The 23,880-nt window shown below is 44.2% G+C and overlaps 1 protein-coding gene across 2 annotated transcripts in view; it reads right to left on the bottom strand.

Annotated features, from left to right (window-relative positions):
• ARHGAP20 (Rho GTPase activating protein 20) overlaps positions 1–22,597 on the bottom strand; it is a 58,784-nt gene extending 36,187 nt beyond the window's left edge. The window contains exons 1-2 of one of the 2 annotated variants that reach the window (XM_064717871.1): positions 22,405–22,597; positions 12,422–12,507 (exon numbers count right to left, since the gene is read on the bottom strand). In XM_064717871.1, coding sequence (XP_064573941.1) covers positions 12,422–12,507; positions 22,405–22,503 — 185 coding nt within the window. In that variant the 5' untranslated portion in view covers positions 22,504–22,597. Of the gene's footprint in view, positions 1–1,454; positions 1,605–2,771; positions 2,907–12,421; positions 12,508–22,404 lie in introns of those variants that run through there. The other variant, XM_064717881.1, reaches the window with a different exon arrangement.
• Positions 22,598–23,880: the final 1,283 nt, after the last annotated feature.

Here is a 23,880-nt window from a genome sequence, read left to right as displayed (position 1 = left end):
ATGTCTTTAATTTGCCTACGTCTCTCTGCAGGGCCCCTCTGCCTTCCAGGGAGGCAACAGTTCCTCCCAGTTTTGTATCATCAGCAAAATGATGTAAGTGTAACTTCAAGTCCTGTGTCCAAGTCATTTATGAAGACAGTGAAGAGGATCTGCCTACAGGTGTAGAGCTTGCAGCTTGCAGCATAAATCTAACCTTGCTTTGGCTACAGGCCAGAGAAGCCACCAAGCAGAGCACCTGTCAACCTTCCTCACCGTGTTCAAAGACATCAGACTTACTTTGTATACCTCAAAGGCCAGTTTGGCATGGCTCTAAAGAATAAGCAATTTATCCTTTAGGAATAATAAAGCCAATGAATCAACTTCAGTGTCTCTCAGTAAAATACTTTACCGTCACTGAATCACAGCTTTGGGCTAGAGCAGCGCACTGAGAGAAGCAGGAGCTACCCACATGCTTTCAAGGCTAGTGAAAACAGCTTGCTATTTAGCAACTATCTGCACCCTAATGCCTACAGTTCAGCCCACATTATGTATTTTTGCCAAAATGGATTACCAGTCAGGGAAAACATGTCATTTGTGACCAGCAGAGATACCCCCAAAAGCAAGCAAGATCTAGAAGGTAAGTTCCTCCACTTTCTTAAGAGAGCTTATATTGGAAATGAGGTAACAGTCAGCATTTGCACTTTTTTTCTGTGCCTCCTAGTCTGACCCTTAAGCTCCTAAACAGTCCTGTGAGAAGGAACTTCAACAGGAGCTTAACAGATGGTTTCCTTGTTTTTTTGCTAATGATTCAGGACGGCAAGATAGTTTACTACTGAAAATCAGTTAACACTCAGAGATGTTATCCATCCTGTGGCTAGAGGGTGTTTTGCATTCAAGATAATTAACTTACTAAGGCAGTGAGAACAATTCTTTAAGTAACCAAAAGCAAACAGGTCCAATTTAGTGTGCAAGAGCTCACCAAATAAGGGGGGATAAGGTGGAACAAAAAACCTAACCAAACCTGTAACTCAGCAGTGAGTACTGACTCACACTGCAGCAGTCCTAACTGTGCACCAAAGGGCGATGTCAAGGTTTCAGAACTTCAACATACATTGAATTTCATCATAAATGGCAATCTGGATGTGACTTGAATTGCATTACAGCCAACTTGAAAAAATCATCCCAGACTTTGCCAAAATAATCACACAAAACAGATCATTGTGTTCTGTACGCTAAAGGAGAAGAGTGAGAAACTACATGAAAAAAGAGCTTTTCTTGTACACTGAAAACAACTGCCCATGCTCGGGCCTGAACACAGGACAATGGAGATAGTCCTGCTCATGCTCCTGAAGAATTTAGTTTCTATCATGCTGGCAGCTTATTAAAGCACATGGCTTGAAGAATCATTCCTCAGGCTAGAACAGCTGTGAAGAGAAAGGAGGCTACAACTGCACTACACCCATTTGCAGACCTACCTCCAAAATCCGTCAGCAAGGGGCTTTGTCTTTGAAAAAGAGCTGAGGAACAAGCAAAGCCCTGTGTAAGTTCTTGATCATTCCCTCAAATGTTCTTGATCATTGAGCTGTAGATGGAAAGTTCTTGATCAAGTTCTAGATCGTTCCCAGCTGTAGATGGAAAAGGGAAGAAACAGGGAGATAGAACATGGTACTCCTCAATAACACTGTCTATCTGGAGATGTCCTTGTGACAGTTCTGGCTTGGCGCAAACTATCTATAGATGGAAAAGGGTGCTGAAAACAGGGATGCCAACAGCCATGCCCATTTCCCATGACCTGCTCAGTCCAGCCTGCTCCATCTCCACTGCCTGTTCAGCACAGCCACACAAAGCCCTGCTGGTCTCAGGGATGAGCATTCACAGCCCCCACTGCCACAAACGAGGTAACACAGACAAGGCTCACCCACATGGAGCAATCTGCAGCTCAGGGCCCTACTTAGGCAGATATATATAGCTATAGATATATATAGAGATAGAGATATAAAATCCTCTGCATTTTTAAAGGTGCTAACTGCTCCTTTCTGTCACTGCCTCTGAACCACAACCAGTGCCCTTGGTGAGTCACCCACGTGCTCAGGATCTGCCCACTTCAAATCTTTGTGATCCTGAATATGCACTTCATCTACATTTGTATGGTACTTATTGTAATAAATAATAATTGGACTTGGAGGGCAAAAGAAAGCACAAAAAATATGGGCTTGGAGGGTAGGAGTGTTTTCCAGGAAGGTGGTAGGTAATACGTGGGCCAGCACAAAGCTAGTATGCAGTTGTAAACTTACACGGACTATTTATAGAAGGGACTTTAATAAACAAGCATGAAACTCTCTTAATCACATGGGCTGCCAATCCTTTTCTGAATCTGCTGTCAATTGATCCCTGCTATGCCAAGGCAGCTTCGTTCTGAGGATGCTGGGCATGTTTGCATGCTGTTATCTTTGCTAAATTTTATGCAGTTGAAGCAGCACTTTGTGAAAACAGTGCAGCATTCCAGAAATAGCAAGTCTATTTTCTGCAGCACTCCTTTAAAGTCCCCCAGGCCATCACCATTGTGGGTACAGTAGCTTTTGTACCATGCAAGAAGTGAGATCTGCTTGGATTTTCAAAGAGCATTAGTTGCTAAGTTTTACAATGCCTGATTCTACTTTACAAGTGTTCTTTACTGGTTGCAGCTTCTTTTTTACAAGTAATGTGTTGGAACAAATAGGGGGCAGTCACCCCTCACCCCTGCATTTTCCCTTATGGACTGTGCCTCTGGATCTCATAGGGACTCCTCTGACCTGGGGAAAGTATCAGCCTCAGTTCACAGCCTCCAGCACAGGGTTGTCCTCATTCTATGCAGGCAAGCAGCTGGACTCCAGAAAATTATACGCAAGACCAAGCAGCGTGTCCCAGCAGGGTCACAAAGACTTCCCACCAAAATGTGCTGCAAACCACTCTCAGCACTGGCAGGACAAGCACAAGCCTGGACAATGGAAGGAAGATATATGTTAATTGGGACTGGGAGCAAGCTTTACTCAGATAAACAGACTAATTTACATTTTAGGGCAGAAATCAAGGTTAAAGCTCATATTTATTAAATTGGATATGACTCCTCTGCTTCTAAAACTCAGCGTGCACATTGTAATGCAATATTTATTGAGAAAAATATTCCAACTTAAATTATAATAGGATTCTAAAAATTGTCTTGTATCATCTCTGCATGATGTCAAAACCTTATGAAACATAATAAAAATTACTATAGAGAATAAGGTGGTGGTTTGCACTAGATGTTTCAGGTGCTGAGGCACATAACAGACTATTTTTCTGTAGTCTGGCAGTAAAATATCACATAGCTGTAGGGTAAAATGCATCATTAAAACAAAATCCTCACACTTTTCAGGCTGGAAGCTTGGCAGCTTAACTGTAAACAAAGCTGCACTTAAGTAATTTTTACATAGCCAAAAGGACACAATCCTATGCAGAGCAAGCATGCACCACAGCGTGGAGGCTGGAGACAGGAAACACGTTTGTGGTTTGGTTTGCTTCCAAGGCTTTTTGTTTTATTTTAATAAACAGCTGCAAGGTGTTTACTCTGAAAATTTAACACAAGGGCAAAATTTTCTATTGGTATAAATTAGCACCACACGTTTTGGTCATATTTTGCCTATCTCCACCAGAAAACAATTTAGGGCAAGTGATGTAAATCCTGTTGAAAAGCTCTTGCAGTGTGGGTGTTTCCAGTCAGTCAGCAAGTTCAAGGGGTTTTGGTCTATGGACCCCTGAGCAAGGGAGACGTTTGGGAGAGGACACATTCACATGCAGGAGTCAATAAAAGCTTTTTGGCCCTTGGAAGAATCAATCCTCTGTTCCCCACTGCAGTTCCCACTCACTTTTACTGACTGACATAGCAGCACCACCTTGAGTTACTGTCTCTTTGCAGCTGCACCAGGGAAATGACATTCCAGGCACTGTCTACCCAAACAGAGATCTTATTGTTCAGACCAAAAAAAAAAAGGTCACAAAAAAAGTGACCTTTGTGGGGAAAAAATAAAGAAAACAAAGATAATAAAGAAAAAAAAAAAAAAAGGAAAAAAAGTAGGATGAACTAAGGCGAAAGAAAAGTCCAAAACCTAACAACCCAGTTCTACAGTTCTGCACCATGGATGTCTGGGCTTTTAGAGCTTCTCATGGCCTACAAGAAGCCTGGATGCACAGGCTATCTTTGCTACTACCAACGAAACTCCTTCCTACCCATTCTGAGGAGACATACAGAGGAGCACTCTGGGATCTCAGTCCCACTAGGAGATCCAGTATTGTTTTACTTAGCTGAAGAGATACAGGTTTTGTCCTACCTTAACTTTTTTGAGAAGGAGTAATTTCAATTAGGATAATTAATCTTACTTAATCACAACTGGAACATTTAAAAGCCTGGCTCAACTCCATTGACTTTGACTTACCTCATAGATGAAACTGATCTTTTATTCAAAAGGTGTTTTCATACATCTTCTTGTAAAGTGTATTACAAGAGTTCAGCACAGGTCATGCAACAGCCAGGAATCCTGGGTGACCAAAAATAGCTAGGACATCCTGCAGATCTTTACAGAAACAGGCAATTTAAAGCTGACGTGCACATGAGGTAAAAAGACTGGTGTAGACATCTTTAGAAATCCCTTCTGGACGATCATGAATGACTGTCAGTGAGCCTACATGTTTCTGCTGACCCTAACATCTCCAGCTCTGTGTCACACAGGCTGCAGATGGGCAAGAGCAGGGCAATGGTGTGACCATGTCCTTTCAAAAGGGAAATGGCATTTTCTAGTTGACTGCCTGGGTTTACTGCCTGCCAGTCACCCCACTCAATCATTGGGCAATACCAGTAGGGCTGCAATAGCCTTTCCCTTCAGAGTCTGATTTTCCCATTATTGAAGAAGCAATTCAGATAGGTAGGTTTGGATTAGATCTTAGGAAGAATTGTTACTGTGATTGTGGTTAGGCACTGGCACAGGCTGTCCAGAGAAGTTGCAGTTACCCCATCCCTGGCAGTGTCTAAGGCCAGGCTGGATGGGGCCCTGAGCAACCTGGTCTAGTGGAAGGTGTCCCTGTCCATGGCAAAGAGCTTAAAAGCAAATGATTTCAAGGTCTCTTCCAACACAAGCCATCCTATGAGTCTGTGAACTGTGGAACACAGAGGGGTGAACTCCACAAAGCCCCACCACAGACATGCAGAGAGGATCTGCTCAGCCCCTGTAGTGGCTGCAGTGTGTAAGAACCACTTCTCTAAGTGAGATGACCAATATGAGTGCCAGCATGGAAGACCGGACTGTCACTTCACCTGTCCAGTTGTAACAGGAACAAATCTGGCTTTGCTGTGCCTCCAGAGCTTTGAATTATATTTTGATACTTGTACTACAGCACAGGAATTATCCTATTACAGTGAAGAGATTACTTAATATGTCTGCTGCTGCCAGCTATGGCAAGTGTAGTGACCCAGATTCCTTATGAACATGCATGGAGCCACATGCACCTGTTTGCTCTCCCATAACTCACTGCCCACCTATTTATTCAACAAGTTTTTCACAGAGCTACTCAGGCAGATTAGTCAGAGGTTCCTACTCCACAAGTGATCTGAGCTGGGGAGAAAAGCTGTTAGAGGCTCGCCCACATCTCTGTGCCTTTTGTGCCTAATTACCTGTTCAGTGCTGCCAACAGCTATGCTCTACTGGCATGTGCAAAAGCAAAACTCCAGGTGTTTGGTAAGCTGTCTGGTCAGCAGGACAGTGTCTAAACAACAGAGGCACTTGAGAGGTCAGGAAGCCTCTGAGATAATGTCTTGCTGTCATGGGTTTAGAGCCTTGCCCCCAAGGCTTATTATCCTTTATTAGATCTAGCCCCCCGTACCCAAATACTAAAGAGTGGGCACAGAAGATACCTAAATACAGACTGTTACTCCCAGGATGTGATTACAAACCCCTCACCAGCAGCTTTGTGCACCACAGGGACACAGCTGGACCAGGAGAAGCAATGCCATGGAGAGACCAAAGGGTTTTTAACGCTGGCCCTTGTCAGAGGTGGGAGCACCAGAGGCTGCACATCAGCCTCACATCCTTAGAGCCTTTCTGCTTGTTTACAGAAGATAAATGATCACAAAGCAGACTGAGCAAGTTGGTCTGTGATTTCCTCAGGTATGCTGTTGCCCACACTGCTTGGCCAGACTGTCGCTTGGCAGAGATTTTACTGTCTAAAATCAGCGATACACAATGGCTGGACAACAGCTGCATTCTGCCAGACCTCAAGGCCTAATACAAAAAGTTCTTTAAATGGGCTGCAGCCAAAAGCACATGTGGACACTGAGACATCTGGACAAGCAGAGCCCTGCACTCATCCTGATGAGCACTGCCCCTCACTGTCTTCATACTGCCACAATTCTCTCCAAAAGGGAATTGGCTTAAGGCACTGGCGTTAAACTATTAGCCATTTATTGTAAAATTAATCCCCTATTTAAACTCCAATCCCTCCAAAACCCTGATTCCAAGCCTTCCTTCTTACCTCCAGTCCTTTCCTTTTAATAAAAAAGCAGCATATCTCTGAAAGCCGCAGCTCATTTCAATCTCCAGATGTACAAACATCGCTAAAAGCCAGTTTGTAGGTCGTAAATGAAGAACTGAGGAGTTTTATCAAAAACAAACATATGCACACATATACTCACACAAAACAAAACAGAAAAAACACAGCAGAAGGGCAGGATTGCCAGTCTCTGAGTTAAAAGGCCATCTGAGGCCTCAGAGAGTTCACCTTGTTAACAGCTAATAAAATTTTATCCTCAGCTATTATTATGTAAAAGTAACTTTTGTGTTCAAACACATGGCTTAAGGAAGCAATACTCCAGTGTTACAATTAGCTTTAATCAAGCATGAATTAGATATACTAGAAACTGACAACTTGTAGAATATCATCACAAGCTGTTTTAATGATAATTCCATTAAAAAGGAAGAGCATTAAATACAAAGTAGCAATTTTTTAAAATTACAATTTTTCTACAAATTCATATGTGACCGTGTTCACAGGGGTCTGAGGATGAGGGAAGAGATGAGGATCTGACTCCATGTTTCAGAAGACTTGATTTATTGTTTTATGATATATATCATATTAAAACTATACTAAAAGAATAGAAGAAAGGATTTTCGAAGGCTAGCTAAGAATAGAAAAAGAAGGAATGATAACAAAGAGTTGTGGCTTGGAGAGAGAGTCTGAGCCAGCTGACTGTGATTGGCCGTTAATTAGAAACAACCACATGAGTCCAATCATAGATGCACCTCTTGCATTCCACAGCAGCAGATAATCATTGTTTACATTTTGTTCCTGAGGCCTCTCAGCTTCTCAGGAGAAAAAATCCTAAAAAAAGGATTTTTCAGAAAATATCATAGCTACATTCATATATGTTTACCTTACATAGGGAAACACGACGTATTGAGGGGAGAAATCCAGGGTAGTTCTCATACAGAGATTTCTGCACAAAATGTTAAAACATCAAAACTTTTAATGAAATAAAAAACCTCAGAAAAAAAATCCTGATCAAGTTTTTCGAGGCTGAATTAAATCTAAATTAAACCCAGAAGCAAAGACACACCTTCCTTTCCTTTGGTGACTGAGTCTCTAGGAATAGGAGACTCAGTTTAGATGACTGGCTGGAGCCTGGAGCCAGCCGGGATTGTACCTGGCCTTGCCAACTCCCGCTCTGCCTCTGAGCCCTGCTGGCGGCGTGCAGCTTCTCCCGAGGTAAATCCCCACCGACCACACATGGGGAAGGCACACCTGGAAACTGGCAGGCACACATAGCCCGGCCTTTGCCCCTCTCAGCTCTGCAAACTCTCTGGCGAGGCACTGCCCAGCCCAAGCCATGCCCTCACCAGCAGCGGCGCCATCGGCCGGCCAGGCCATGGCGGCCCTGGCCCAGGGCGCCGCTCCTCCGCCTGGGACGGGCGGCCTCTGCCAGGGAGGTGCCATCCACAGCCCAGGCTCCAGCAAATGCTGCCATGGTGCCTGGGGGCTGTGCAAGAGCAACACCCACCTCGGCACAGGCAGGAGAGCTTCTGCATCAGGGCCTCAGCCTGTGCCAGGAGGTAAAAATGGCCGTGGTGCACGCCAGGGGCCTGCGCTCCCCCTCCATTGCCTCACCAGCCAAACCTGCCTCACAGAGATTACACTGCCAGGCAAATTATTCACCAGCATGGAAACGACTGAAGAACAAGCAAAATTATCGCAGCTGGAATATCTATATAACAAGCTGGTTACTCGTAATGAACTTTCGTCCCCTTCATCCCTGCTGTCAGTTTTGCCTGAAACACCAACTACTCATCTTCCCCGTGAAAAAGAGACAGTTAAGGCCTTCTGGCAATTTACATTTATTAAAAGTCTCTATTTTTTTGTCTTCTTCTAGTCCCATAGCTTGGATCATCCACATTTCTTCTGACTAAAACCCTGGAAACACAATGTCCAAGGCTCTGGGAACACGCTGTATTTGCCTCGCGCCAAGTGGAATGTATTACTAGATTACACATATGATCTTCGTTATCTGGGATATTTAGCCTTTGGCACAGGACCCCTAGAAGATGACATGCCAGAATCACTTACTGTGCACTGGAAGAAGGAAGAACAGACTCTCTGTGAATGGCATAACATTACTTCTATGTAAACAAGGGGAGGAAACACCTTGGAAACTTGTCGAATCTCCAGTTTTTACCTTCCCCTTCTCCAACCATAAAAGCCATATAACAAAATTGAGTAGAGGTAACATTTTAGGAACTTCCTTTTCAGGTTCTTTAGGGATTTATTCATAAAACTTTCTAAAAAATATCCTTTGGGTTTTTTGTTTTTCAAAACAGCCTGTGCTTCCAGCTTACACCAAAATAATATCATAAACACTCTTCATACTGTAAAAAAGAGTTGTTACATTTTTAGTATTTTAACACCTTTAATGTGTGGAGACACAGATCTATAAATGGTCTTCCAGACTTAGAAATTGTGAGATTATATTACTTGGTTTCAGCATGTAAAAATATCACTTCCTAAGATCTGTTGAGGTGTGCAATAGAAAAAGGGAAGCTGCTGGCAGCTGCAGCACAGACTTTGGCTGTCCCTGTGAAATATTAGAGATGCAAGCAGAGGACCACCAATGCAGAGCAAAAACTTGGGTTTTGTCACATGTGAAAATTGTTTTGAGCAACAGCAGAACAAAAGCTGAAAATTTTACTTGAAACAAGTCTTTTATTATTCTGTGTCAATTATTTGAGATGACAATACCCATTGCTTTAAATCTGGGCCTCAGACATTTCTGTTTCAAGCATGTAATTTGTATTGCACTGAACTGTATCATTAAGTTGTGCAGGTTTCACTAAAAGACACCAAGAAAAAGTAAGAGGAAGATTACAACCGTGGAACAAGTCTGTGGACAAATATAACTGACCCAAATCCCTTGTTGATTTCATACACATTAATGGAGTTAAAAATCAAATTTATTTTTTCTGCACCTGAATATGAGCCAAGAAAAACACCAAAAGTTGACTTTTCCAATGTATTTCTACAATAACCTTGCTCAAAGTGCTTCGGAAGAGTATATCTGATGATGTGAAGAGTCTCTACATGGCTACTCATCACAAGTTTGTGATGAAAAAGAAGCTGTAGAAGGAAAAAAAACAAGAACAATGTGGCAATGGTGGCCTGCATATCATCCTCTCTTGGATGTAAGGGCCCAAATTCCACTGTAATATCTGTACTATTTACTATGTTTCTCTTCTGTGTGCAGGTACAAGTCAAGTGAGGCTTGGATCATAGCAAGGTTTCCCTTCTGTGCACCACCATGCCATACAGCCATTCCAGAATTCTTCTGTACGCCAAATATCATGTGCCTCCTTCTATGTGATTGACAAGGCGAGGAAAGATTTGTAATGAAAGCTGAATGCTCATTAACCCAATGACACAGCTGGAGAAAAAGATGACAAGCTTTTAAGCACACCAGACTTTCAGACTTGCTTCTCTTTCAGGACTGATAAGAGGACAATGGCACAAGCAAGCACTGGTTTTTCCAGCTAGATCCTCTTGTCTTGCTCACATCCTTGTGTCATCACAGCTACCATAACACTACCAACAAAAACCTTAGTCCTCTGAATGCTAAATAGCCATCTCCAGATGTCACAATGGTTTCTTTGAATAAATAGCATTAGTAAACTTTAAAATGCCCCAGAGTAAGTCTGTCCAAAGTGCCACTACGTTTTATGAAAGTGCCCTGTATATAAACCAGGGACACCTGACATATAAAGTGGTATAAAAATACAAACTGACTCGGCTTCTAAGTATTTCCTGCCCTTTTAAACTTTGCACTTGTTCATTAATTTCAACAAATATTGAGGTGAGCCAGCTGCTGAGGTGAGAGTATTCAAATAAATCCCTCACAGATGTTTGTTAACCTCAGATAGGAGCTTTATTATCTACAAATCATTAATCAACCATTAACAAGTAAGTGTTATGGAGTCCCAGTATTAAGGTTCACTGCCAGAGAAGAATGATAGATTTCGCAGGCTGGCTGTGTCTATAAGAACTAAGAGCAGAGACAGGTCTGAGGTAAAACATTTGGAGGAGATTAGAAAACATGAGAAGTCATTTTGTTGCTCTTCAGCTCTCCTTCAGAGAAAGCACTTCACCAGAGTTAAGCATTTACACAACAAATGGAGTGGAAAGATCAAACTCATCCATCAGTTTGGTGATGAAGAGGAATGTACTTTGCACAGCCAAACAAGGAAGTCAGGCACAGGTGAGAATTGCTGCTCCTGAGAGCAATAATAAACACCATCAAAGTGCCACCCTCTAAACTGAAAGACTGAAGCTACAAAATCGCCCATTCTGACTTCAGAGTCCTCAGACTTCACCCAATACCTCTCACAAAGGCCACAGACTTCTGTTGGAAACAACAGAAGCAGTTTAATTGTTCCATGGCACACGCAGAGGACAGACATGACTGAGGCAGCATCCATCAGTTGTTGTGCAGGATATGCATGGCTTACTGCAGAACAAGGAAATGCATTCCTCTCTTTGGTCCTCTCCACCACACAGCTTCTGCCAACTGGCCTTAGGAGAGAATCCTTTCACACACTAGATTTGGAAATAATTCTGATCTGGGCTATACAAGCAAGACACTTCAGAAAGCACAAAATTCTTAGGTGAAAATGTAGTGTGTATTACACTCAGTGTCTGTCCAGCTATTTCTGATTTCTGATACTTATGGAGCAGGCAATAAAGTAAATTTAAAAAGTAGAATTGAAGAAAAATGTTGCCTGAATACCAGCAGGTAAATGAATTTTGACTTTCCTATTTTGCAACTCTGATTTTTTCACAGAATACTTTTACAGGTTTCTGAAATACTGTGGAATTCTAAATTATGCAAACCAGATATTAATTAGATCAAAGTCAGAAAACTTTCCAAAGCTCATGTACTGATTACTTAACACACCATAGAGTGGGAAAAAATATTCCTTACAAAGCCATACTTTTATTTCCCTCCATAACGTTTCTTCATAAAGAGCAGTACACAGCTGGAAGCATTAAGAGCCGACCAGATGGTTCACTTCTCGACAAACACGTTTTGTAAGTTTAAAGTCTAATGAACTGTAGTGCAGGGAGAAAAAAAGTTATATATGCAGAGTGGTTCAAATGGCAGGTCAGGGCTGGGGCTGGACAGGGGACTGGCTCCACAGAAACTTCCACTTCTATAGCAGCTTTACATGGGAGGAGGGAGGGAGGGAGGGAGGGAGGAAGGATGGCCAGTTCTGGCAGAAGACAAAGGACAAAAAAGGCTGAATGCTTAACACCCACAAATTCAGCCCCACAAGTGCTAATACTGGACAGGGGAAGGTTGTGATCACCAGATCCTGGCCCACAGCATTGTCCTGAATTGGCAGGTGCTTCCAGAGCCCTGGAGAGCCTGTACCAGGCAACAGGCAATGACAGAAGAAACTTAGCTCAAATTAAATTGTGCAATTCTACAGTGAACAATCCTGAGCTACACCTGACACTGTGGAAGTGTCCAAGGCAGCAAGCACTCATCATCTTCTGCCCATGCCATCTCCACAGGATGCAATCACAGCCAGTCACAAACTGTTCACAGCTGAGCAGCCCAAACGTCACATGCCTGGTTACAAACTGCAGAGCAGCCCTGCCCACCCAGCCAGGTATAAATGGGCAGCTCAGTGGGGCAGCACTGGGGAAACCCCTTCTAGGAGACCACCAGGTGTCTGGGCTGGTTCTGTCACATCTTTCAGCAGCCTTTACAGCTGTGCAGCTACCGAGGAGTCTGAATTGTGTTCAACAACCCGATGCAGACAATAATTCAAAAGCATTTCAAGCTTTGGGCTGAGAAACTGCAAAACAACACAGCCAGCAAAAGTCACTGACTCACCTGGAGGCCGATCTAGATCTGCTGAGCGCTTTGACAAAGATCAAAGATGGTGCAGACTGACGTCTTTGGGCCAAACTCTTCATCTTCTGATTAGAAAGAGAAACAAAATGAAGTCACAGGTGAGATTTGGAACAGTAACTGCATGCATACAGACTGGGCACAGCCAGACTCTAATTTCAGGCCATGGGAAAAAGGCTGTTAATGCCCTCAGCAACCCTTGAGGGGGAAAATATCACAGGGAAATTCCCCCTGGAGGGGGAAAATATGGTAAGAAAAGCAGGAGCATTACCAGAAAGCCATAGAAAAGCTAAAACTTAATGTCCATACACAGATACTTGAGGTAAACTGCACACATGAAACAAACACCTAGAGCTGGTCCTCAATCACTTTTTTGTCCCTATTTTACTATTAAATGTAGTAATTTATTGTACTTTAAATTTATCAAATATCCAGGTGGTGCTTTAAATTTCAAATACTTCATACATTTCTGTGTCACATCTGACATCTACCATAATTTAAGGTTTGGATTCTACCCACCTGACCTTAAACATTATATTAGGCTACTCCTTTTTAACAAATCTTTAGATATGAGACTATTTTCCTTCCCTACTACTCAATCTGGAGCATATCCTGCCCCTCAGTAGCCAACAATGACATTTTTTTTGTTGCTAATTATGCATGAGAAAAATAAAATGGAGAGAGAGGACAGTTGTTAGCACAGAAGTAGAAAGAGAATGGGAAAAAGGAGACACTCAAAGACAGAGAACACCGCAGGGAAAAAAAAAAAGAAAGCACAAGGAAGAGATGAAAATGTCAGTAGCTAACAAGAGAGCATGGATTTCCAGTCAGTGAAGTTGAACACTACAATAAAAATCCTGAGCAAATACCACAGTTTTCCCCAGAGGTAGAAATTTTCAAAAGCACCCACAGGAGACAAAAACACACATTTTCCTGAATGCACATGTGTTCACCACAATGCATTCAGTCTCCCTCCTGCAGCCAGAAGCAGGACTAGCAGAGCAGTCCTGGCCCTAACCCTGGAGGGCTGTCTTGAACCGGTTGTGCAGCCTGCTGCCAAGGTGCACGACCTCTCCTCTCACTGACCCTCCCCCAGAAGGGTGACTGTTACCTTATTTAGCTCAAATACTTTTCAGAATAAACTGGGGAACAAAAGAACCAGGGTCAAACTCCTCCTGAGAGCCTGACAGGAGAATATCCAATAGTGCAATAATTACAGCACCACTGAGAGCCCACAAACAGGTGAACCTCTGACAGCCCTGAAATCCCTGCTCTCAGCTAACGACAGAGCATGACTCTCTTCCTTCAAACCAGAAATAACCTCTGACTACCAGGACAAATATGTCAGGACAGTGGGAACAACTGATTCTTCTGCCAATGTATGTGCTGGACGTGGCATTCGTTCTGTTTGGGCAGGTGCACAGTGTGCTCCCCTCGGAGAAACTCTGCATATTTTACTCACTTGTGACAAGTGCATTTATTTTACTCACTGCAGTCCATCTGTTATTGTGTCAGTTTTTTGGTTCTCTCTTTATTGATGTAGAGCACGCTTGTTTGTTTTGCCACTCAGTTACAGCTATTGTGCAGCAATTGTTATAAATTCAACTGTGTAATTTCAATTTGCCTTTAAAAATTATCTCCTCCTCCGTATTTTATCAAAAAATAACCTTCTCAAGACTGATAAAGTAAGTCTTGGAACATTTAGCTGCCTCCAATTGGACTATAACTGGATAATAAGAGACTACTAACAAAAGAAATGCCCATTTTTAATAGTTTTTAAAATAAATAAGTAAAATAAATTGTTCTAGTGAATTAAATTTGTCTTACTGCCAGCTAATCTGACAAGCTGTTAGAGGTTTTAAAAGAGCACACCTGCAAATACAAAGACAAAAAGAGATTTGTGTAACAATGCAGTGTAACATGCTACAGAAGACCAGCCACATGTTACACAACAGGCAGATTTCAGAAGTTAATATAAAGCATCACCTCCCAGTGGGAAATTTACTGCAATTTACACGTTACTGGGCAGGTGGCTTTTTGGGGGGGTAAAAACTGGAGCATCTCAGCTCCTGCAAATGCAGTGAAACTTTGATTACATTTTCAAAGAGATCTTCAGGTCTGAAAAGAAAGCCACTGGGAAAAAACCTGCAGTATTTTAAAATCTATGCCAATTACAGCATTATTTTTCATGCTTGGGTTAGCAGTGCTGAATAGCACCTGTGCCAGCGAGATTCTAGTCTTGACTCAAATGTCTGAAGACCAAAGCAAAGTCTAGACTACATCAAATTTAGGAAGAGCTCCAATAACTGGCAGAGATTATCTTGGTTAGGGGGATCCCAGAGGTCTGTGACCCAGCCTCTCTGAACCTGCTGACAGCAAGACCCATTCAAGCAGGCCACCCTGGGACACCTCCAAGGATGAGACTCCACAGCCTCTCTGGGCAACTCTTAGCACAGCTACTAAGGAAATCTTAACAGAAAAAAAATTAGCCTCAAAACATAAAAAGATCACTGATGAGAAAAGGAAAATTTTCACAGCACTAAAGTGAGTCACGTCAGCTGTATGCAAATAAACACATTACACAGAGACATTGATTACAGACAGAAAGGGGTGTTTTATTTCTGTTTTGCTACGTACAGAGTTTGGGAAGAGAAAATAAGTGACCATTATGACAATTTGAATTGATTCACTTTGAGAAGGGAGAGGATAAATTCACTTTTCCTTAAGTTGGATCCAGTTGCCTACTATCCTCATTTATATTGCTTTTATTATGTGCAAGGATGGCAATGTGGAGAAGAGGAGATATATCCTGAACAGCTGTTGTGAGAGCAGATGTTTGGGAGGAAAAGGAGATGCACTGACCAATTATCTAAGCATGGGACACAGAGAAGCATTTCTCAACATGTGTCCCACATCATCACCTCCCATTTTTTCATCTAAATATTAGAAAGGTCAACACAGACAGAAATTCTCATACTTGCTGGCTGAGTCACGCCCATGTGAAACGTATCATAAAATCAGTATCTATGATGAATGTTTACAGTGTGCCAGATGCAAAGATGATAATCTTGTGTCAGTCAGGACAATCTAGAGTTACTTCTGTCTTCCTCACATCCAAAAGCTGGAGTTGCTGCCCCTTCCCCTCTGATTCAGGTTTAACTTCATACTTTCTGCATTTCTGGTTGTGGTTGTCTTCACTTCTTAACAGAAACAAAAAGGTTTTGCAATTTCAGTTGTTGGACTGGTGGCAGTATTTGGCCAGTTTCTCATGTGGTATAAAAAAGTCATACGGCTGTAGACTGGAGAAGAATGAATTTACACCAGATATCGATCAGACCTACAATCTGACACACTGTTTTGTAAACTGTGATGGTAGGCTGTTTATGAGCAGACCAGCCCACCATGCTTAAGACAGAAAGCTTGCAAAACATCACTGAAAATATGCTGTCTCTCCTCAAGAATCAGAGCCCCTCTGGACTACATAGTAAAACTTGCACAAGTATCTCCCAAGTCATCAGCTTGGGGAAAAATCTATTCCTGGATGCCAGTATTCAACTAATTTTGCCTCACAGTTGAAGTGGATGATGGCACTATTTGAAATTTATATAAATGAATATATTGCCAAGTTACAATATTGATTTCCACTGTGGAAAAGGTAACACATGGTAAGACCAAAAAATCTGGAACTGTTCCTGCACTTTACAGGTATCACTTTACTATATCACGCTTCTAAAGAGAATGGCAGAGTGTGAATTAAATAAAAAATGTATGAAAAAAAATTAATGGTATTTACTATTTATTTTGTGATGTTAAGTAAGAGTGCATATAGAGTGTTTATAATATTTTCAAGTGTCTAGAGAAGTTAAAAATTATGCACTAAGCGGATACCCTGCTGCAGCTACTGGTCAGAGCAGTGTGCAGTGATTCCCCAGGAACACACTGCCCGCATTGCCAGGTTGTGCTGCCTGACCCATGCCATGGTGAGACACATGCAGAAAGATTCCTCTCCCCAGCCTCTGACTCACACACCTGAGCTGTCTGCCCTGTGCTCCTTTTAGAGCTGACAGAGAGAAAAGGACAATTTAGGGCACAGCTCATCTTGTCTGAAGTTTTTCTCCACTGACTGTAAAAAAAAAGCAAGGTGACCAAGAAAATAGAGTTAATCATCATCAATCCTCTCCTTGCTATCTGAGCAAAGGATAGGGAACAGAAAAACATGTATGCTCAGTAACTCAGGGAAGAACTGTCTTCTTGCAGTGGTTTGAGCTTAGGATGAGAAAATGTTACTTAATGTCTGTTTAAGAACAGACACACAAAACAGTTGAAAAATTTACTTAGTTCCGGAGTGACAGGTAAACACAGCAGAAATGCCTCCTCAGCAATGTGCAGATAACCTTGTTAAAGCCTCCCCAGACACTGAAGGATTTCAGGCTCCTGATTTACAGGCTCACTCCAGAAATGGGTCAAGGCTGGGACATCTGCCTGGGTCATTTAACTGGGTGACAGGGACAGCCCTCAGACGTGCCAATGCCTCGAGCTGAGGATTGCTTTCAAGTGGCTAAGCTCTCCCTTTCACTGCTTTATTTTTCTAATGAAAGGAAGTCTGATTTTAACAAATCCTACTCTCTAAATGTATTTAAGTTAATAACTGTGAGGGATTTCACCCATGCAAACTGGGCTCTTGTTGTCTGAGCAACAAAACATATCTGTGGCACACACTCCTGGTTTAGCTAGATATCAACCAAAGCACTGACAACAAATCCTTACCAGAAGCTGTGGGGCAAATTTCACCTAAATGCCTGAAAATCAGAAAAATCACAACAACCCTCAGCATATAGCAATTAATTCTGCAGAATAACTGGGCATCACTCTTACCCCTGTATCACTGAGCCACTTATGAGAGGCAATAGATTATATTTTCCTACATACTAAAATCCAGTATTTGTTAGACTTACAGACTAGAGTTGTCAAAAAGTACCAAAAACAACAAAAATTCTTATACTTTGTTAAATGAAGAAATAGACCTATGCTGACCTATAGCATTCTTGAGCCCTCAAAAACAGGGTGAGAAGATGACTGCATTTGAACTGCTGGCTCAAGCAGCAGAGATGTAGAGAGACACATTTACCATGAAGGCAGAGCAGGTGACAAAACTATGTGCTTTTGTTTATTATGCTGGCAGAATACTTGTACTTACAAGGACCTTCCTAGAAAGAAAGCCATTTTTGGATGGATAATTATGGAGAAAACAATTGCAGGGGCACAAGACAAAAGAGCTACCAACACAGTGGAACCAAAAGCACATCCTCATGGAACAGCAGCTGCCAGAGAGCACAGCAAAGGCTGAAGGCTATCTCGGAGTAGAAAGAAAAATGGATAAAAGAAGCCAGGAACAAAACATGTTTCACCATACTTCCTGAAGTATACAAATCTTTGGAAGCACTTATATGGATCTCTTCAAAAGATTCCACTCATCTACATCACAAGATGAAGATGTGAAAGATCAGTGAACACATCACAGAGGAGGGGAACATTGAGCATGCTGCTTGTGGGTCCTGCAGTGAGTCAGGGCACTGCTCAGACCAGTGACTCTGTTTGTGATGGCCTTGCTGAAGCCCAAAGTTTCATTTCAAGCTTGCCACAAAGCATGAAGGTTAACACTTGGATAAAATTCTGCCCCAGTTTCTGCACCTACAGACTTTCTCGGGAGCAGTTTAGAGATGACAGAGAGAGGAGATTCCCCCCACTCCACATCCCTACTTCAAGCAACATTAAGTAAAGAGGCAATAATTTTTTATTCGTGGTTCTTGGGTGTTACATCCCACATGACCTATCGTGCCCTTCTCTTTCCTAGTGCCACCAGGAGGGGCAAATATAAAAAAAACAGGAATAGGAAACTCAAGAACTAGCACACATTGTTTTCTGCATAATTTTCAGGTTCTCTCATGGACAGAGAAATGAAGGATTGCTAACACTAGTTAGTACTTAAATCAGCACCAGGAGGCACATCACCACAGGAAGTTACTACAAGCCAGCACACCCTACCAAGGTGGTTTTAACCTAATGACCCACTTTGCAGGTGATTTCATTAAAGTAGGAGCTTTCTCAGTCCTCATCAGAGACAAAATAGCTACAGGATATATCTGCAGGATGATAGGAATTGTTCATCACTTCACTAAACAGTGCCAGAAGTGTTTCTATGTGTCTGAAATTTCCAGCACTACCAGGTGTGATTTTAGAAACAACCCACCAGATCCTCAGCCAGGACAGAATCTTGCAGGAAGAAGAAATCCCTGCTTAAGGAGATTTATCTTAAAAAAGATAAATCTCTTGGCATGAGATCAAGGTATCATACCATATAATGGCAAATACATACTTGATTCATCTTTTCAGAGTAAAACAAGGGATGAAGATTATGAATTATTACTCTTCCAATGCCATTAATTTGCTTGAATTTGTCCATTTAATACACTGTTGAGGAACACTAGAACTCTCTTTTCCCTGCCAGTAAACTGTTGCTGCATTTGTGACCAGAATCACAAAGAAACACATATTTACAGTGATGGAATTGCCAGATTTCAAGTCTCAAACCATAAATGCTACTTTGATTAGTATTCAAAATGGTTAATTTTTTGCACACTTTATAGATGTAAATATTAATTGTTGAGCCTCCAAAACATTTTAAGAATTTACTTGAAATCTTCAAGGATGCAGCAAAAATCCTAGGACTGACTCTTTGCGCTACCAGATATTGTTCTGCATAAAATATTCAGGGTTGGTTGGAATCTAGCCCCTCTGAGAAGAGAGAAGTGAAACACCAGGAAATTATAAATATGGTTAAATGGCCCAGCTGCTACTGCTGACACATTTACATTGGCATAAAAGACATCTCTGCTGCATGGTTTGTTTTGACAAATTTGTAGAAATAAGCTCTATCAGTATAATCACTTTTACTCATGCTACTGCAATCCACTTCAGTTGCATCAATTTATTGGTATTGGTTTCTAAGCTAAACCATCAATATACAAAACTTCTCTGTAGGTCAATCACACATTGTGACTCCAGTGACTCCAGTAAGTCCAGCAAAGGAGGGAAACTAGCCCAGAATTTTCCAAAAGCATTAGCTAAAACACTGCACTTCAATGTCACCTTTTAGCAGAGTGTTGTAAGCATTTAACAGAGAGAACCTCCCACAGACTGTGAGGTAGGTTAGCAGTGCAAATTATTTTGCATGCCAAGAATAGGCACAGAAACATTTCCAGGATATTAGTTTAAATGGTCACATAAAATACACGAAAAAAGCCCTAGACATTTTCTGTCCCTGTTCTGGTTCTGTGGGGTGGTCAAGAACGTGGTCCTTCAGCTTGGTTTTGACAGCCAAGTGGAAGATGAAGTAAGAGTTCAGAAACCACAGAACAATGCAGCAAATCTCAGCTAATTTGAGCAAACATAGTCACAATGATAAAAAGGAGAAAGGTTCAGCGGTCACCAGGCATCACATATTTAGGGGTAGCTTTTGCCAAAAAGCAAAACAGTTGATGTTAAATACATATTTGCAACAAAATTGTTGAACTTGACATGCTGTGTCACCAGCATCAAAACTGATTTCTTGCCAACACATTCTTCCATTTCACTGTATGCAACCAATACAAACAAGGTAAGATCCCTGTTATCAAAAAAGATTTTCCGTGTTGTGAAAAAATTATGCTTTGGCACTGAGTAGAAGACAACAAAGAGGCATATATAGAGTCCAAAGGACCCAAACAGTAATACTTGAACTGTCACTGAGATTCAGCTTCAGGCAAAACTGGGAATACTCCCTTCCTGTACACGGATAAAGGTAGGAATCTTCTTCCCCAGAGAGACACAAAGAGGCGACATGCTAGCATCTCAAGGAAGCACCACAACTGTGGACAAGTAGCTGAGCTGCTGGCTGGATGTTGGTGGCTGCCTGTGTTGGTTGTGCACGGTGTACAAAGCTGCCATATGCTGCAAGGCCCAGCCAGGGTGTCAAGCTGCTTCTCCACAGGAGGATCTCCATCTGTACCCCCGCTGCATGCGCCTCCACGCTGAGGAATTCCAAAAGGGCTGCCAAGATCCGTAAAAAGTAATATCCCTGCTCTCTTGTCAGCGTTGGCAAAAACAAGGTCTGCATTCCTTCAACTGTGGGCTCTCTGGAGCAGGAATGGGAAACACAAGTGCTACCATTAATATTTGTCCTCAGAATGCTGAATAATGAAGTGGAACTTGCACGATAAAAGTGTTCATCTTCGCAGTACTCGAACATAACTTCTCATTTCAGGTGGGTGCCTAGCATCAGGGCTCTGCCAGGTTGCAAGGTACAAGGTGTTCTGTCTTCAGCAAAAATGAAATAAATGTTTGATAAAAATCAAAGCTGCACATGTAGTCATCTGAAATTAGATCACAGCACTTGGAAAGGGTGAGTATCTTCTCCATCATTTTGCCCAGCTGGGCAGTAGAAGGTACTCCACCACCTTGTGTAGGTGTATCACATGCCCAGTTCAGAAACCACTCAGGTATTAACTGCAGTACTTTAAGTGTAGTAGAAATCTTGGCAAAACTCTCTCCAGGCAACCATTCCACCACTGACAGCAGCTGCCATAAGAACAGGTCCCCAGGGCTGCAGTCAGGCTGGAGCACTATGTGGCTTGGTGGGACACAACCCATGGAAACACACAGCATCACCTCCCAGCCCAAAGAGACCCATCAGCACTGCTGTGCCACAGCCAGCAAAATCCCAGGGACTGCTTAGCCACAGCGCTGGACACAAGCTCAGACTTTACTACCATCCTAAATTGTCACCAGGTGGACAGATTTACTAAGGGACACTGAAACCTGGCCAGTCATTCTAATCCTGCCAGCCTATTTGGCAGTCGTCTGAAGTGCACCTCTAAAGACAAGGCAGTGAATAGATTTAAATGTCATTGTAAAGCAAAATCTGCAAGGCAGCAAGGTACCAGCTCTACTTTGGATAGAAAAACATTTCAGCACTTGCTAAACCCTAGAGAAAAAGAGAATTCCTGTTTTATACAGCAGGAAGAATCTGGTTATCACAGCTCGTTACAGCTAAGTAAAAGGCAGAAACAAATGCTTGGCTGTATGCAGAAGACAGCATTTTGCACTTGATTGTGTCAAATGCTGAAAAGTAATCTGAGACATCAAACAGATTTTACAACCAGTTTTGAAGACGGGATGAGATTCCTCTGCTACCAATTGTATAAACCGTGCACAAGGTGCTTCTTCAGGGAGCTTCTTATATTCCTCTTGCACAAAGCACGTGTGAGAGCAGCCACCAAACACCCTCATCTCCAAACCCTTCCCTCGCCCTCTCCAGGCACACATGCAGCAGATCCCTCCTCGATCCCCTGGATAACCGCTCTGCAAACCATTCTCCAGCTCCGATACCCACCGAGCAAAACCTCCAGAAATACATTCAGCAAAACGTCCTTTAGGTATCCCCACGAGATCCATGTAGCAAACCCTTTTATCGGTCCAGCACATCCGTGCAGCAGCGCCAGCTCCCCGGGAGATCCCTGCAGCCCAGCCCAGTGCCCGCACCGCACAGCACCCGGCAAACCCTTCCGAGCTGCCCGGGACAGCTGAGCAGCGGCGCTCCGGACCTACCCCGGCCACCCCGGAGCAGCCTCCCCGTGCTGCCGGGACCTGCGTGCAGCCACCCCCGAGGTGCCCGCTTATCCACCCGTCACCGGGCACCGCCGCACTCCCGGCTCCCCGGGGAGCACGAACCCTTCCCGCCGACAGCCCCGGCTCCGCCAGCGGCTCCCCCGAGCCCGGTTCCGACGGCGGCGAGCAGGACCCGGGGAGATGGCGCGGCGGAGCGCGTGGTGGGGCCGCGCTGACCGGCGGTGCCCGCGCGGGAAGCTCCGGGACACGGACGAGGACCGGGGGGCGCTTTCCCGTGCGGTCTCCGGGGGCGGCCTCACCTTCTTGCTGTCGGCGGCGGCGAAGCCCCTGCTCTCGCCGCTCACCGAGGACGAGCGGCCCGGGCCGAGGTGCTCCTGTTGCGGGGACATCACGTCCATACAGCCCCGCGCGGCCGCGCTCCCGCCGCGGGGACACCCGCGCCGCCGCCGCCGCCGCCCGCACCATGGACAGGGCGCGCCGCGCCGCGCCACGCCCCCCGCGCGCGGGACACGCCTCTGCGGGACACGCCCTCGCAGGCCACGCCCCCTCCCCGCGCCGGGCCCGCTCCGGGCAGGGGGGTCCTGCAGAGGCAGGGAGGCGGCGCGCATGCGCGGCCTCCGGCGGGCGCGGGGGGACGGGGACGGCGGTGAGCGGCGGTGCGCGCGCTCGCGTCCCGCGCCTGCGCGCGCTGCGGGGCCGGGGGCGCGCGGGGACGGCGGCGAGCCGGGAGCTGAGGGATCCCGGGAACGGGACGGGTGTGACAGGGACTCAGCACTGCGGGGCATGGCGGGGGTCACAACGTGACATGGCGCTGCACGGTGCCCGAAGTGGCGCGGGCGTTGTGGGCACAGGGCGCTGTGGTGGGCGGTGCGGGGTCAGAGCACCGGGAGCTGCTGTGGGGTCCCGGGAAGAGTGGGGCGGGTGCTGCCAGAACTGTGGTGCCCCGTATGTCCCTGCACAGCCGGTTCTGCGCCAGGCATGGCTCTCCCCTGAGCCCTCCCGTCTGAGGAGCGAGCAGTGGGCTGGGGGCAGCTCTGGGGGTCCCTGCGACCACGGCACCAGAGGTCCCGGTGCGCTCCCAGCGCCAAGGGGATGCCATCGCCAAGGGGATGCCATCGTGCTCCGGAAAGCCGTGAGCAATAAGGAGGAGGAACCACTAGTTCCACTAATGGATGGTATTGGCTCAAGAACAAATGGTTGTAAGTAGGCTATAAATAAATCTCAGCTGGAGAAGGGAAGAAAGGGTACTGATCGTACTGATCCGAAGGGGAGGAGGATCCCTGCCAGCCGGGAGCAAAAGGTGTAGTCCTCCAAATGGTGGTGGTTTGATACGGCCGTCCATTATTGTATACCTTCATTAAATGTGGTGACTTCAACAGAGAAGGGGGGCTACTCCTGATCACCTAGGAGGTTCTTTTCAACCCTTCCTACGTGTTGTGAGGGATATTTTTATCTCCAGCCTTTCTAGCTGTTACAGACTCTAAATGCATTTTCTCCCACGTTGATCACAAAAGGAAAAGCAGAGAGACCCTACCATCTCATGTGCAGCATTTCACTGCTTTCCTTCTGCAAGATGAATTTTTACATCCCCGTGGTGAATTGGATTGGGAAGAGATTCTGCTTTAACAAGATTACTTTACATCTGGAGAACCCAAGCTGGTTCTCCTCCCGGAAGCACAAATGGATGTGCTGCTTCTGCAGTTTGGTGGCGGTGGCTCTTGCCATATATGACTAAAATAGTAGTAAATGATGAATTTGGTTCCATGTTATGTGGC

This window comes from Zonotrichia leucophrys, chromosome 1, assembly GCF_028769735.1.
Source record: "Zonotrichia leucophrys gambelii isolate GWCS_2022_RI chromosome 1, RI_Zleu_2.0, whole genome shotgun sequence".
Classification (NCBI taxonomy): domain Eukaryota; kingdom Metazoa; phylum Chordata; class Aves; order Passeriformes; family Passerellidae; genus Zonotrichia; species Zonotrichia leucophrys.
Note: the sequence above shows the minus strand (reverse complement) of the source record. Positions and strands in the feature narration are given on the sequence as shown.